The 14,872-nt window shown below is 38.4% G+C and overlaps 1 protein-coding gene across 5 annotated transcripts in view; it reads left to right on the plus strand.

Annotated features, from left to right (window-relative positions):
* Nucleotides 1–14,872, plus strand: part of LOC140198965 (POU domain, class 2, transcription factor 1-like) — a 182,807-nt gene that overhangs the window by 126,711 nt on the left and 41,224 nt on the right. For all 5 annotated transcript variants that reach the window (XM_072260282.1, XM_072260280.1, XM_072260284.1 and 2 more), the window contains 3 exons: nt 3,526–3,667; nt 8,065–8,210; nt 14,058–14,237. In XM_072260282.1, the coding sequence (XP_072116383.1) occupies nt 3,526–3,667; nt 8,065–8,210; nt 14,058–14,237 (468 nt within the window). The remainder of the gene's footprint in view (nt 1–3,525; nt 3,668–8,064; nt 8,211–14,057; nt 14,238–14,872) is intronic.

The raw sequence follows: 14,872 nt of genomic DNA on the forward strand, positions 1-14,872 counted from the left end.
GGTTATCTGTAGAGATGATCAAAATTCTAGTGATAACAATTAATCTATAAATAGCAAGATTCAAATAGCATGACACCTGCTGAACAAACTGAGAAGCTTGTAGAAAAATACGGAATCAGCTATACTACAATAATTGGAGAATTGGCTGAACAATTACATGCTCATTACACTGTATACAAAACGTAGTCACCTAAGCTATCTGGTTAGATCTCCAAAACCTGCAACTTCTGCCTTCAAGATGGGCAAAGGCAGCTGATGTGTGGGAAACAACCAGTTACAAGTTCTTCTCCAGTTTACTGATCATCACTTGCAAATGTACTGCTCTTCCTACTACGGTAGGAAACTTTGTCACGTGGTGTGAGCAGAATTATCTGCAGCTTAATGTGGAAAAGACTAAGGAGCTGGTGGTAGACCTGAGGAGAGCTAAGGTACCGGTGACCCCTGTTTCCATCCAGGGGGTCAGTGTGGACATGGTGGAGGATTACAAATACCTGGGGATATGAATTGACGATAAACTGGACTGGTCTAAGAACACTGAGGCTGTCTACAAGAAGGGTCAGAGCCGTCTCTACTTCCTGAGGAGACTGAGGTCCTTTAACATCTGCCGGACAATGCTGAGGATGTTCTACGAGTCTGTGGTGGCCAGTGCTATCATGTTTGCTGTTGTGTGTTGGGGCAGCAGGCTGAGGGTAGAAGACACCAACAGAATCAACAAACTTATTCATAAGGCCAGTGATGTTGTGGGGATGGAACTGGACTCTCACGGTGGTGTCTGAAAAGAGGATGCTGTCTAAGTTGCATGCCATCTTGGTCAATGTCTCCCATCCACTACATAATGTACTGGGTGGGCACAGGAGTACATTCAGCCAGAGACTCATTCCTCCAAGATGCAGCACTGAGCGTCATAGGAAGTCATTCCTGCCTGTGGCCATCAAACTTTACAACTCCTCCCTTGGAGGGTCAGACACCCTGAGCCGATAGGCTGGTCCTAGACTTATGTCATAATTTACTGGCATAACTTACATATTACTATTTAACTATTTATGGTTCTATTACTATTTATTATTTATGGTGCAACTGTAATGAAAACCAATTTCCCCCGGGATCAATAAAGTATGACTATGAATATTCCTGCATTGTTTGGAGCTTTAAATTCTGTGGAAGTGCCTTCACCAGAAGAATTGTAGGGGTTCAAGTAGCTGTTGCACTACAACTTTCACAAGACCTAAACCTGTCAGCCATGTCAGTGCAGTATAGATATCAGAAATGAATTTAAAACATCTTTGGTGTTGACAATCACATCTATTCTGTGTCCTCTATGTGCCCTAATGGGAATACTTCTTATGGCTATTCGCCTATATCTCCATTAAATCGCTTTGAAACCACTTCTTTTGAAACTCTTTTCCTGACCATGTGCCTCTTGTGTTCCCTGCCAGTCCTTTTGCATGTTTCGTTTTTTCTCCCACCTCTCATTTCCCTTTTTCAGTTCTGATGAAGGGTGCCCCATCTGAAAAGTTTAACACTTTTCTCTTCCCACATATTAAACCTGACGTGAGTGGTTCCAGCTTTTTATCCTGCTTTGTGATTAGTATCCATTTTTATTTTACATCAATAATAAATGCGTCGTTAAACACAGTATTATACCTTTTAAAAAAAAAAGAGAAGGTAGACCTACAAAGAAAATGCACAGAATACTTTGGAAAAATAAATAGTGTAAAAGCTTTAGCATTTCATTGGAATTGTTCGGATAAGCTTTATAGTACAGAATGCTGGTTGGATAATTATATGAGTCCACAGTAAGATTCTATGTTTATGACTTTTTGGGGTTGCAGTAGCATTTCTCTGAGATTTGGAATTCCTTGACAATTGCATTGATAGGAATTCATTCCTTATTTACCATTATTCTTTCTTCTTGAGTGTAATTACGGCAAATTTTACTCTAAAGGCAGCAGGGTCCATGTTGGAATGAACTGAATATATTTCAGAACTCAATTCAGAACTGAGGCCCATTGTGTCTCAGTTGATTTTGTTCTTCCAACCAATGTGAGAAATGAATAAACTGGTCCCCTAATAAGGATAAGCTGGTATTAAAATCAAAATTCTCTTTTAGTAACATGCGCAAAATGCTGGAGGAACTCAGCATGTCAGGCAGCATCTATGGAAATGAATAGACAAGTTGGCATTTTGGGCTGAGACCCTTCATTTCCAGCATCTGCAGATTTTCTCATGTTCATAATTCTCTGTTTGGTGTGTTTGTGTTGTATATACAGTATGCACTACTGTTTTTGTTTAAAGCTCTTAAGTTAAATTTAATATTTAATTAAATTCAGCAAATTGTATTAATTAGCAGTAAAAGAGTAATCTATAATACTACAATGGTGTTATGAATTGTTAATTATTTAATATAGTGTTGTAAACATTGCTTTATTTATAATGTTCTATTAACTGTTAATTTAGGTAAATGGAAGAACAGCAGTAGAAACTAATCTGACATTGCATTTTACTTCAGGCTTTGCCCTTTTAAAAATGATGTAATTAACAAACGTGTTTAAAGTAATTTCATTTTGACTAATTAAGGAAATATTTCATAAACTTTTGAAAGTAGTAAACTAAATTTTTCTATTTAACCAGAGAATAAGTTAATAACGTACTTGCCATGGCTAGTAAGGCCAAAAGTATAATTGGTTTATCTAATATATAGTAACAACTAGAGCAACATGTACAAACTGCTGGAGGAACTCATCAGGTCAGACAGCATTTATGAGGGGAGTTAGCAGTCAACATTTTGGATCAAGACCCTTCTAACTTTTGGTAATTTCTCACCCACCCATCTCCTCCCTCAGATGCCCCTCCTTCCCTTTATTCCATAGACCACTCTCCTCCCTATAGATTTTTTCTTCAGCCCTTACCTCTTCCACATATCGCTTCCTAGCTTCCTACTTCATCCCCTATCCCACCCATCTTCCTCCTCACCTGGTTTCACCGGCCACCTTCTCATTCTGGCTTTTGCCCACTTCCTTTCCAGTCTTGATAAAGAATCTTGGTCTGAAACGTTGACTGTTTATTCCCTTCCATGGATGCTACCTGACTTGCAGAGTTCCTCCAGCATTTTGTGCGTGTTGCTCAAGGTTTCCAGCATTTTCAGAATTTTCGTGTGTTACTAATAACGAGACTTTTTTTGTTTTGAAAATTGGCAAGAATTTGATTTTCTTTTAAACGGCATCTTTCTTGTATGCATAAAAAAAGGTGAGGTGTGGCTATGGCAACTTTGGCTACATTTACCTATTTTTTTCATTATCCTGCTGTTGTTGAAAGATAATATCAACATTACCACATCTTGTTCTTTCTGGGAAATGCAATTCATTTTTGTGCTTCTACCAACAGTGTCTTTTACGAAATAAAATTTAGAGTGTTTTATCTAAATAAAATTTATCTGTTTAGATTTTGGTATTCGTTACTGTTGAAATGTTTATATTGCATGAAATATTAAAGAACTTTTACTCCATTCCCCACATCTCTTGTTAGGGCGATGTAGGACTTGCCATGGGAAAACTCTATGGAAATGATTTCAGCCAAACTACAATCTCTCGTTTTGAAGCCTTGAACCTCAGCTTTAAGAACATGTGCAAGCTCAAACCATTGCTTGAAAAGTGGTTGAATGATGCAGGTTTGAGAGCTTTTCCCACTTTTCTCTCTATTTCTGTCTTGAGGGAGGTTGGAGAGGAAATTGCTGATGCCACTGTGGAGATGTATTTGCTTCATTGTTAGCCACTGAAGTGGTGGTCCCAAAGGCCACTCATGTAGTTTCATTGTTTAAAATGCGTGAATAGGACAAACTAAGGAACAACGGGCCAGTCAGCCTGACGTCACAAGTGGGGATATCACTGCGGGAAATTTTGAGGGAATAGATCTACCGTCATTTGGATAGGGTTTGATTAGGAGGAGTCAGTATGGCTTTGTGCCTGGGAAGTCATGCTTAATGAATCTTTTAAAGTTCTTTGAAGAAGCAACCAAAAAGGTAGATGAGGGGAGAGTAGTGGATGCTTTCTGTTTAGACTTTAGCAAGGCCTTTAACAAGGTCTGAGATGTAAGTTGCTCTGGAAAGTTCAGTCCCATGAAATCAAGGGATCTAAATGGGTTGGGTGGATAAAAAATTGCTGAGAGGTAGAAAGCTGAGGGTATGATGGAAGGATGGAGCCTGGTGACTAGTGGTATGCTGCAGGGCTCTGTGTTGGAACCCTAGTTATTTGTTGCTTACATAAATTATTTGGATGCAAGTGCATGAGGCTTGATCAATAAATTTGCAGGACATGAAGTTAAGAGTCATTGTTGATAGTGAAGAAGGTTATCACAGATTGCAAGAGGATCTTGATCAGTTAGGGAAGTGAGCCAACGGATTTCCATACAGTTAAGGGTAAGATGATGCATTTCAGAATCAAAATAATGTAGGACACTAGGCGTGGAACAGAGGGACTTGGGAGTGCAGTTACTTGGTTGGTTGAAAGTGATATTGTAGGATGGTGGGGCAAAAAGGGTTTAGTATGCTGGCCTTCATCAGTCATTGTGTTAGGTAGAGGAATTGGATATTATGTTGCAGTTCAGTATACAAGTCATTGGTGAGTACTGTGCACAGTTTGGTTTACCCTGTTGGATATAGTTAAACTGGAAAATATGCAGAGAAGATGCACTTGGATAGGTATATGGAGGGGTGTGGCTCAGAAAGCTATGGGCTAAATGCAGGGAATTGCGACCAGCTGGGTGGTCACCATGTCACCGATAGCTGGTTGGGCCAACGAGGTGTCTGTGCTGTAGCCGTAGCTGTTTGTAACTCTAAATGAAAATAGTTTTTATTCTTGATTTGTTTACAGAACATTTAGGGGCATGGATGGGAATTATTCCATGTATTTGAGACTCAGTAGAAAAATACAGTAAGAAACTGAAAAGTACAATAGTTCTGTTAGTACAGAATCTTTTAATATTTCCACATAATATTGAAAGATTACTTTGAGTTAATATCTAGATCTTGTGCGTCTCACTATTAGAATTTTCTTGGCAGCATAAGAATGTTGGGGAGAATCTGCATAAAAGCTGAAAGTTGCGTAAACCCTTGCGAGACGACAATATATCTAGTGACTTGAGATTCCATTCAAAGGCAGCATTATTGTCAATGATGCTCTTGTGGTCCGGTACTCTGTTGCAACTTTGAAAAGCTACTTTTTTTATTTTAGTAACCTCAGCAGAATTTTTTTTTAAATTTCAAAATATGCTTTATTCAAAAATAGAATTATATGCAATAAGCCATTCAATGACTCTTAGTCCTTTACATACGTTTCCATTGTGGTCTCTAGATATCCATACTTTTAGCCACCCACGTGGCACTCCGTTGGTTCACCACACCATTGTTGAGGGGTATACTCCCCGCCACCCGACCCCTCCCACTCCCGCGGGAGAAGAACCCTAAACAGTGGTCCTTCTCCACCGGGCCCTTGCGGTGGCTGCACCAAGTTTCAGTGTGGTAATAAAGATGTGCATTTCTGAAGGAAATTGGGGTTTTTAAATTTTAAACATACTTTTGTTTTTCTAGCATCCTAGTGATCACATTAAAGCCAATGACTGTGTGACTGTATGACTGTGATATTTGCATAGTTTTCATTGATCCTTTATTTGAGATGTGTCATGATCTGGCTTGGGAAAGAAGAACTTTCCTCACAAGTTAACTGAGTACTATAGACTACAATTCATAATCACAGTGACAATTTTTTTCTTGTCTAGTGGGTTACAAGTTTTATGCAGCCAACTTATTTACATCATTTATAACAGTCCTATCAGTATGTAAACAGTTGGGAATAGGAATTCCTTGGAAAGTAAACATAAGAAGGTGATAATAAATTGGCAGTGAGTATATTGTTGCATCAAAACCACAGGTAAACATAGGAGCTTAAAGTCAGTATGCACACAACTACAGTTCTGTCTCCATGCCTCACGTATGGGGTGAAATCTTTCCCCTAGGTTTCTCTGTTAAATCTTCTTTCCTGAAATGTGGCTAGGATTGGAAACAACTGCACCAAGTAGCATTTTATTCAAATTTAGTTGAACTTCCTGGCTTTTGTACTCTCAAAGGCATTATTAACCATAAAACCATAAAACATAGGAGCAGAATTAGGCCATTTGCACCATTGAGTGTGCTCTTCAATTTCATCATTGCTGACTTATTATTATCCCTCTCAATTCCCATCCTCCTGCCTTCTCCCTGCAAGCTTTGGCACCCTGACTAATCAAGAATCTATCAACCTCCAATGACTTGGCCTGAACAACTGTCTGTGGCGATGAATTCCACAGAATTACCACCCTCTGTCTGGCTAAAGAAATTTCTTCTTATCTCTGTTTTAATTGGGCCCCCTTCTATTATGAGACTGTGCCCTTTGGTGCAAGACTTGCCCACTATGGAAAATATCTTCACCACATCCACTCTATCTGGGCCTTTCATTATTTGATAAGTTTCAATGAAATCCACCCTCAGTCTTCTAAACTCCAGAGAATACAGGTCCAGAGCCAACACATGCTTGTCATATGTTAAGACTTTCATTTCCAGAATAATTTTCGTGAACCTCCTCTGGACCTTCTCCAATGCTGGCACATCCTTCCTTAAATGTTGGGCCCAAAACTGCTTATAATATTCTGAATGTAGTCTGCCCAACATTGTATAAAGCTTAAGCATTATGTTTTTGGTTTTATATTACAGTCCTATGGAAAGAAATGCTAACATTGCATTGTCTTCCTTACTATCAACTCAACTTACAAGTTTTTTTTTGGGGAATCCCACACTAAGACTACCATGTCAATTGAACATTGGCAAGCAGATTATTGATAGGCATTCTTTGATGGCACCATAGGTACCATCTTTGATGTTTGAAAGTAGGGTGATAATTTTTGAATTGGATTTGTCTTGCTGTTTATGAGCTGGATACCCTGTATCTTTTTCTGTTTTGTCTCATAGAGTTGCTGGAACATTTTGGTTAAAGATGCTGCCAGATCTAGAGAAGAACATTAAGACTTTGGCCAAGATGTTGTAGTAATGCCTATGTCCAGAATGCTCCTCTATTTCTGATTATCACATGGAATCAATAGAATCATATGATGACTGGCTTCAGTAATGCTAAGCCTTCAGGCTGTGGAAGATATTTAATTGGTGCACAATTTCATCTAAGAGTGACTTTGGACTTTTCATTCATGACTTTTGCACCCATTATCATTTAAAAGGTAGTGTTGTTCACAAAGTTTCCCTCATTAGTTCTTTAATTGCTTTTGACCAATGGGGACTGGATTTTGGTAGGACAGCATAGCTGAGAACTGATTCAGTAATTTGAGGTTTTGCTTCACTCTCACATGGACACGACTTTTGTTTTGCAAGTATGAAATCTCATATTATAGATCATCCTGCTGCAGTGTACAAAACTTCGGTTTGGTCACACTTGGAGTATTGTGTATCATTTTGATCGCCACACTAGGAAGGATGTGAGGCTATGGAGAAGGTATAGATGAGGTTGCCTGGATTGGATTGTATTAGCAATAAAGAGCAAACAAGAATTGTGTTCTCTGGAGGGCTGGAGACTGAAGGCTGAACAGATGAAAGTTGATTATGAGAGGTATGTAGAATGTAAATAGAGTTATTATCTTTTGTGGAAATGTTGGGTGGCACAGTGTCCAACATTCAACCAGCTGTGTATGCATTTATTGTTAATGTTGCCCAAGTTGTACTGAAAGGACCACAAAACATCTGCTGAGTGCCCTGAAATTACAACTCAAGACAAGCAAAACTGATTTTGTTTTGCTTTTCAAGAACATACTACATCATTTTAAAGTATTTGAGCATTCCTGCATAGCAGTCTGGGGGATTGATCAATTTGGGACTGAAGTATAAGGAGTGCAAATCATTTAAATTTATGTACATGACCATTAAATTGCCATAGAGTTGCTGAAATATTTAAATAAAATGATCAAATGGATTGAAATCTTTTTTCAGTTTGATTTCCTTTTGTTCAATATTGTTTTTGCTTTTGACAGAAAATTTGTCAGTGGACTCTACACTGTCAAATCCCAGTTCCCTGGCTTCTCCGGGTCTGGGAATCGAAGGGCTGAGCCGCAGGAGAAAGAAACGCACCAGCATAGAGACCAATGTTCGAGTGGCCTTAGAAAAGAGTTTCCTGGAGGTCAGTCACCAGAAATGAGATTCTCAGTGATACAGAAAACACTTCACAATTTGATTTGGGGCTGTTGACTTACTGATCATAGCTGCTTGTCAAAATACACCTACTTAACCAAGTTGAATTTATTTTCTTTAACTTGATAGCATTAACTGTTTTGCTGTTGAGCTGTGGTTAATGGTAAGGTGATGCCTTATTTATTAAGGCACTCCTCATTGATTTTATAAGTATTTATATGGAGAAAAATAGACATTTGCTTTATTTTTGTATGCCAATGAGATACCAAACCACAAAATTGGCTGCATCTAAGCTTTATCTAAAATCAAATCAGTACTTAATATTAACTATGCTGTGAATGCCATTCATCTTTAAGGCCCCATTCATGTATTGAAGAACTGATGTACACTTCTTTCCTGCTCATGAGAAAAATTAATGTCATTTAATTTAAGTTTTCTTTGGTTTGTCTAGTTTTTACTAAGAGGTGACGTTAATTTTGAGCGAATAAAAGAAAAAAAATCAGGCAATTCCAATGATGCATAAGTACTATAAGTTGTCCAGTAATTTAAAAATGTAATTAATTTTAGCTTGTAATATTAAATGGTAATAGAATATTAATATTTAAAATAGTGTAACGGTATGTTTTACCTTTTTAAAAAGTATGGTACTGTTTTTTTTAAAAAAAGAACTTTGCTTTTGTAACTTATGATGTTATGTCAAATTCTCATCTACTTGTTCAATTCCCTCCTTTGGACTGGCCCTCCCTTTTTCTAACCACCACCAATTTTATAACTCTCCAGTTCTATTACTTTGTATTTTTCCAACTCCAGACTTTTACATAGAACAGTAAAGCACTGTTGTTCCCATCTTGTGCCGATCTTGATGCCAATTTGTACCAAGCATTCTCCACCTGTGAATCATCTATATCTCTCCATTCCATTCATTTTCATGTGTTTACCTAAAAGTCTTTGATATCACTCCTACCCCCGCCCCCAAGAAAAAGAAAACACTGCCTGCTTTCCCTGGTAACTTATTCTGTGGGGGGGGGGGGGGAACACTTGCCTCTCATATTCCTTTACATTCCCCCACCCCCCAAAGAGTGTTCTCTGATGTTTGACATTTCTACTCTGGGGAGGAGACTCTGACTGTATACTCTATTGATCTCTCCCATAATTTTAAATACATCTGTCAGGTCTCCCCTTAGCCTTCAACACTAGAGAAAATGGTCCAGGTTTGTCAAAACTTTCCTTATAGCTCATATCCTCTGAACCAGGTAACATCTTGGTAAATTACTTCTGTACTCTCACCACTGTCTCTACATACTTCCTATAATGTGGCAACAAAAAATGTACAAAATACTCCAAGTGCAGTCTGACTAAAGTTTTATATAACTGCAGCATGATTTTGTTACTGTTACCAATGAAAGGAAGCAAAACTTCCATGTCTCAATTTCCTTTGCTTCACTAGTGGCAACTGAATTAAAAGCTTGACTGTGTTCACTGATAAGTTATCATCTGAAAATAGTTTTTGTTTGAATGAGTAAGGGGTAATATCTGTGGAACAATGTATGCCCAAAAAATGATGAACAAATCTCTAGGAGTATCCTGATTTTCAGTCAGTTTCCATGGAATTCAAACTACAGAAGTTTGACTCATGACACTATCTATACCACTGCAGGTGGAGGGAGGGCACAAGTGGGCACCTGCTAAAAATGTCAGGACAGGAGCATAATCTATCAGCCACCACTTCGGATTACAGCTCGGCATAGTACATATGAGCAATGTCAAGTTCAGAGAGATTGGAGAGAGGGGTAAATATGGAGGAATTTGACACCAAGTCAGGAGTCATTGAATATGTTAAGAGTTTGATGGCAGTGGGGAGATTTGGATGACTGCCAGGACTAGAAACCAGCATCCAAGCCTTAGCCCTTGATTTGTTGCTTGATGTCATCTTCTCCAGCAGATGACATGATAGGCACTCAACATATTGTGCTCTTCACTCTACACCTCACCATTGTAGGTATAATTCTTGGCTTGGCTCCATTTCATCCGGAGGGAGAAGGTGGGAGGACACAATCAAGTGGCCATATTATATTCCTTTGTCTGCAGTTGATTTGTGCTCTATGTAAACAGCAAAGTTAAGGTGTTTGCTACTACTGTGTGTCTCTTTCTAGAGAGAGCTTTGTGCCAACTCAAATCGAGTTGGAGTTCACTGCATTGAGTGAGCTCAGTCCCGGGCCATTTACTGCCTGTGACAGATTGCTAGTTACCATTGCAATTAGTGTATAGGTTTTCGCAAATAAAATGAAGTGAGATGTTTTATGTTTAATGAACTCCAAAACCTAAACAGAGAAGTGTGCTAAAGCTCTTAACATGAAAACATTATCGTGTCGGATCAGCCTCTTAAAGTGAAACCCCAATTCAATGTTGGTGGTTGTGAATTATGTACATTTCTCCCAATTAGGTTACCCTACATGTGTTAGGTTTCTTTGTTAAAATCTATGCAGAACAAATACATTGTTTTGGAGGGATAGAAAGGTAGGAGGAGGTGGTGGTGTCGCTCTGCTGCTAAAGAATGGCATCAAATCTGTAGAAAAATGTGACATAGGATCGGAAGATGTTGCATCCTCGTGGATTGAGTTAAGAAACTGCAAGGGTAAAAGGACCCTGATGGCAGTTAAATACAGGCTTCCCAACAGTAGCTGGGATGTGGACCACAGATTACAACAGGAAATAGAAAAGGCATATCAAACGGGCAATATTATGATAGACATGGAAGATTTCAACATGCAGGTCAATTCGGAAAATCAGATTGGTAATGAATCTCTAGAGAGTGAGTTTGAATGCCTATGAGCTTTTAGAGCAGTTTGTCGTTGAGCCTTCTAGGGGATCAGCTATACTGGATTGCATGTTATCTAATGAACCGGAGGTAATCAGGGAGCTTAAGGTAAAAGAACTCTCAGGAGACAGTGATTAAAATGTGATTGACTTCACCTTGAAATTTGATAGGGAGAAAGTAAAGCAGTAGTAGTATTTCAGTGGAGTAAGATGCATTACAGTGGAAGAGACAGGAGTTGGCCAAAGTAAATTGGAAGTAGCTGATGGCAGGGGTGACAGCAGAGCAGCAGTGGTGTGAGTTTCTGGGAGAAATGGGGAAGGTGCAAGATAGATGTGTTCTAAAAGCAAAGAAATACTCAAGTGGCAAAATAGTACAACCATACTTGACAAGGGAAGGCAAAAGTAATATAAAAGCAAAAGAGAGGGCATGCAACAATACAAAAAATAGTGGTAAGACAGAGGGTAGGGAAGCTTTTAACACCCTACAGAAAGCAACTAAAAGAGTCATTAGGAGGGAAAAGATGAAATATGAAAGCAAGCTAGCAAACAATATCAAAGTGGATAGTAAAAGCTTCAAGTATGTGAAAAAGGAAATAAAAGAGAGATGAGAGTGGATATAGGACTGCTAGAAAATGAGGCCGAAGAAATAACAACGGGATAAGGAGATGGCAGATGAACTAAATGAGTATTTTGCATTAGTCTTCGCTGTGGAAGACAATAGCAGTGTACCAGATGTTTAAAAGGGTGTGAGGGAAGAGAAGTGAGTGCCGTTACTATTACAAGGGAGAAAGTGCTCAAAAAGCTGAAAGACCTAAGGCACCTGGACCAGATGAATTGCACCCTGGGGTTCTGAAAGAGCTAGTGGTAGAGATTGTGGAGGCATTAGTAATGATCCTTCAAAAATCATTGGACTATGGCATGGTGCCAGAGGACTGGAAAATTGCAAATATCACTCCACTCTTTAAGAAAGGAGGAAGACAGCAGAAAGAAAATTATAGACCAGTTAGCCTGACCTCAGTGGTTGGGAAGATGTTGGAGTCAGATGTTAAGGATGTTATGGAGTACTTGGTGACACAGGACAAGATAGGACAAAGTCAGCATGGAAAATCTTGCCTGACGAACCTGTTGAAATTCTTGGAGGAGATTGCATGTAGAATAGATAAAGGAGATGCAGTGGATGTTGTATATTCGGACTTTCAGAAGGCCGTTGACAAGGTGCCACACATGAGACTGCTTACCAAGTTAAGAGCTCATGATATTACAAGAAAGTTACTGGCATGGTTAGAGCATTGGCTGACTGGTAGGAGGCAGTGCATGGGAATAAAAGGAAACATTTTTAGTTGGTTGCAGTGAGTAGTGGTGTTTCACAGGAGTCAATATTGGGACTGCTTTGTTTTATGCTGTATACCAGTGATTTAGTTAATGGAATAGATGGCTTTGTTGCCAAGTTTGCAGATGATACAAAGATTGGTGCAGGGACAGGTAGTGATGAGGAAACGGGTAGGCTGCAGAAGGACTCAGACAGATTAGGAGAATGGACAAGAAAGTGGCAAATGAAATACAGTGTTGGAAAATGCGTGGGCATGCACTTTGGTAGAAGAAATAAATGAGCAGACTATTTGATAAATGGGGAAAAAATCTAAAAATCTGAGATGCAAAGAGACCTGGGAGTCCTTGTCCGGAACAATCGAAATGTTAACTTGCAGTTAGAGTCAGTGGTGAGGAAAGCAAATGCAATGTTAGCATTCACTTCAAGAGGTCTAACATACAAGAGTAGGGTTGTGATGCTGAGGCTTTATTAGGCACCTGGGCTCACCTTGAGTATTGTGAACAGTTCTGGGCTTCTCATCTGTGAAAAGATGCACTGGCATTGGAGCAGATTCACAGAAGGATCACAAGGATGATCACAAGAAGAACACTTCTTGTTGCTAGAATGTGGTGTATTGTAGGTAAATAGGGTATATTGAATAGAATAGTATTTATGATGCATTTTTGTAAGGAGGAATGTATTAACTAAATAATTTCATTTATTAGATTGCTGTTGATCCATGGAGAAATCTTGGAGCATTGACTGGTAGCATTAAATATGACTTATCTTGTACAGTGTTTAAAATATAATTTAGATTTGTTCTGTGTCAACCGTTTGCAAGCAGCGGTGATTCTCATATTTCTACTGACTTCATTCCAAAATGGTTTTAAATATGAAAATAAAACTGATTTCAAAGGAGCAAGCCACATTGGATGCCACGAATAACTGCTGTATATCAGGTGATAAAATGTGAATCAGTGCCATTAGATATCTTTTAGAAATTTAAAGCTAATATAGTTTTTTTAAAAAAAACTTAAATTGCTGGGCAATTCTACTAATTTTGCACCAAACTGCTAGGATTTTTCTCAAGGTGTTAGGAAGTTTGGGACAACCTCAAAACTGCACTGAACCCTAGTCTATTGTAATTCACAGGAGTTTTCCTGTCTGGTGTTCCAATTTAGCAAAATGAAGCACGAACTTATTGCAGTTTCCAAATACTTATACTTGGATACATACATACCTGCAGTAACCCTGCAGGTTTATGGAAGGGAATTGCTATGATAATATAAGCAAAGTATCAGTTCTTTATTTTTTTGAATTACAATTTATTTTCACTGTTGCCTTATATCTTAATAATTTAATCTTATAAAATTTTCAGCGTTTTAATGCCATATGCATATTTTGAGTGTCAATTAGTAAATTCTAATAGTGCTTCCAGTTTTAGCGCTGTGGGCTTCTTCTGACTCTGTCTTAGTAGCATTATGTTGATCAACCCGTTATTTGTGAAGCATCTTGCTAGTTTCGATCAGGACAGCTTCAGACAGGAAACTGATGCCAGTAGATTTAGAAGTAAGGCTATACTTAAAAGGTTCGCAGCATGCATGGAGAAATCACGGTTGTTCTTGCTCAGTAAAATAAAAAACTGTCATTATGTGCTACATATAGATAAAGAGACATTCATTCACATTTGTGGAAAAATCATTTTTGCAGAACCAAAAGCCTACCTCGGAGGAGATCATGATGATTGCTGATCAGCTGCAGATGGAAAAGGAAGTGATCAGAGTCTGGTTCTGTAATAGACGCCAGAAGGAGAAGCGGATAAATCCTCCCAGCAGTAACAGTGGCACTACCACTACTACCAAAACAAACTTTAACAACCCCACCTCCATGGTAGGAGAACATTTATAGAATATAATCTAAATAATATATTGTATATCACTTACACTTATTACAAAATTTAATTAGCAGAAGTCCTTTATGCAACTTGGCTCAAGTAATGTATGCAAAGCCTTTGATGTACACAAAATTGATATTTGGTGCAGTAGCAATTAGTAATTCTCACTGAAATAGTTAGTGCCATTAGTTTAATATGTGTAAGAAAATAAAACAATGTATGAAATGCAGACAATATAAACATAAATTTGAGTTATTCACATGAATATTTAGCATTTATTAATGTATTAGATTATGGATAAAGTTTTGTTCAACTAGATTGCCACCAAAGACAGTCGATCACGTTGAATATTTCATTAGTTGCTGAATTGTGATAGATATTTAAGGAACTATCTACATGTGAAGAGCATTTACTGTTAATATTCACTCTGGAAATGTGTCATTGACAAATCAAGAAGGTATCGTCAATTGTCTGGTGAAGATGATGGCAGGGTATTGTCTTCATTGCTATGTGCAGGACTTTTTCAACTAAAACTAGCACATGTGGCTAAAATGTCATTGCTGTGGCGACTCACTGTGGTGAGTTTAAAATAACGTTTGGGCAACAGTTTTTATATGACAGTTTTGACCAT

Source organism: Mobula birostris, chromosome 6 (genome assembly GCF_030028105.1).
Source record: "Mobula birostris isolate sMobBir1 chromosome 6, sMobBir1.hap1, whole genome shotgun sequence".
Classification (NCBI taxonomy): domain Eukaryota; kingdom Metazoa; phylum Chordata; class Chondrichthyes; order Myliobatiformes; family Myliobatidae; genus Mobula; species Mobula birostris.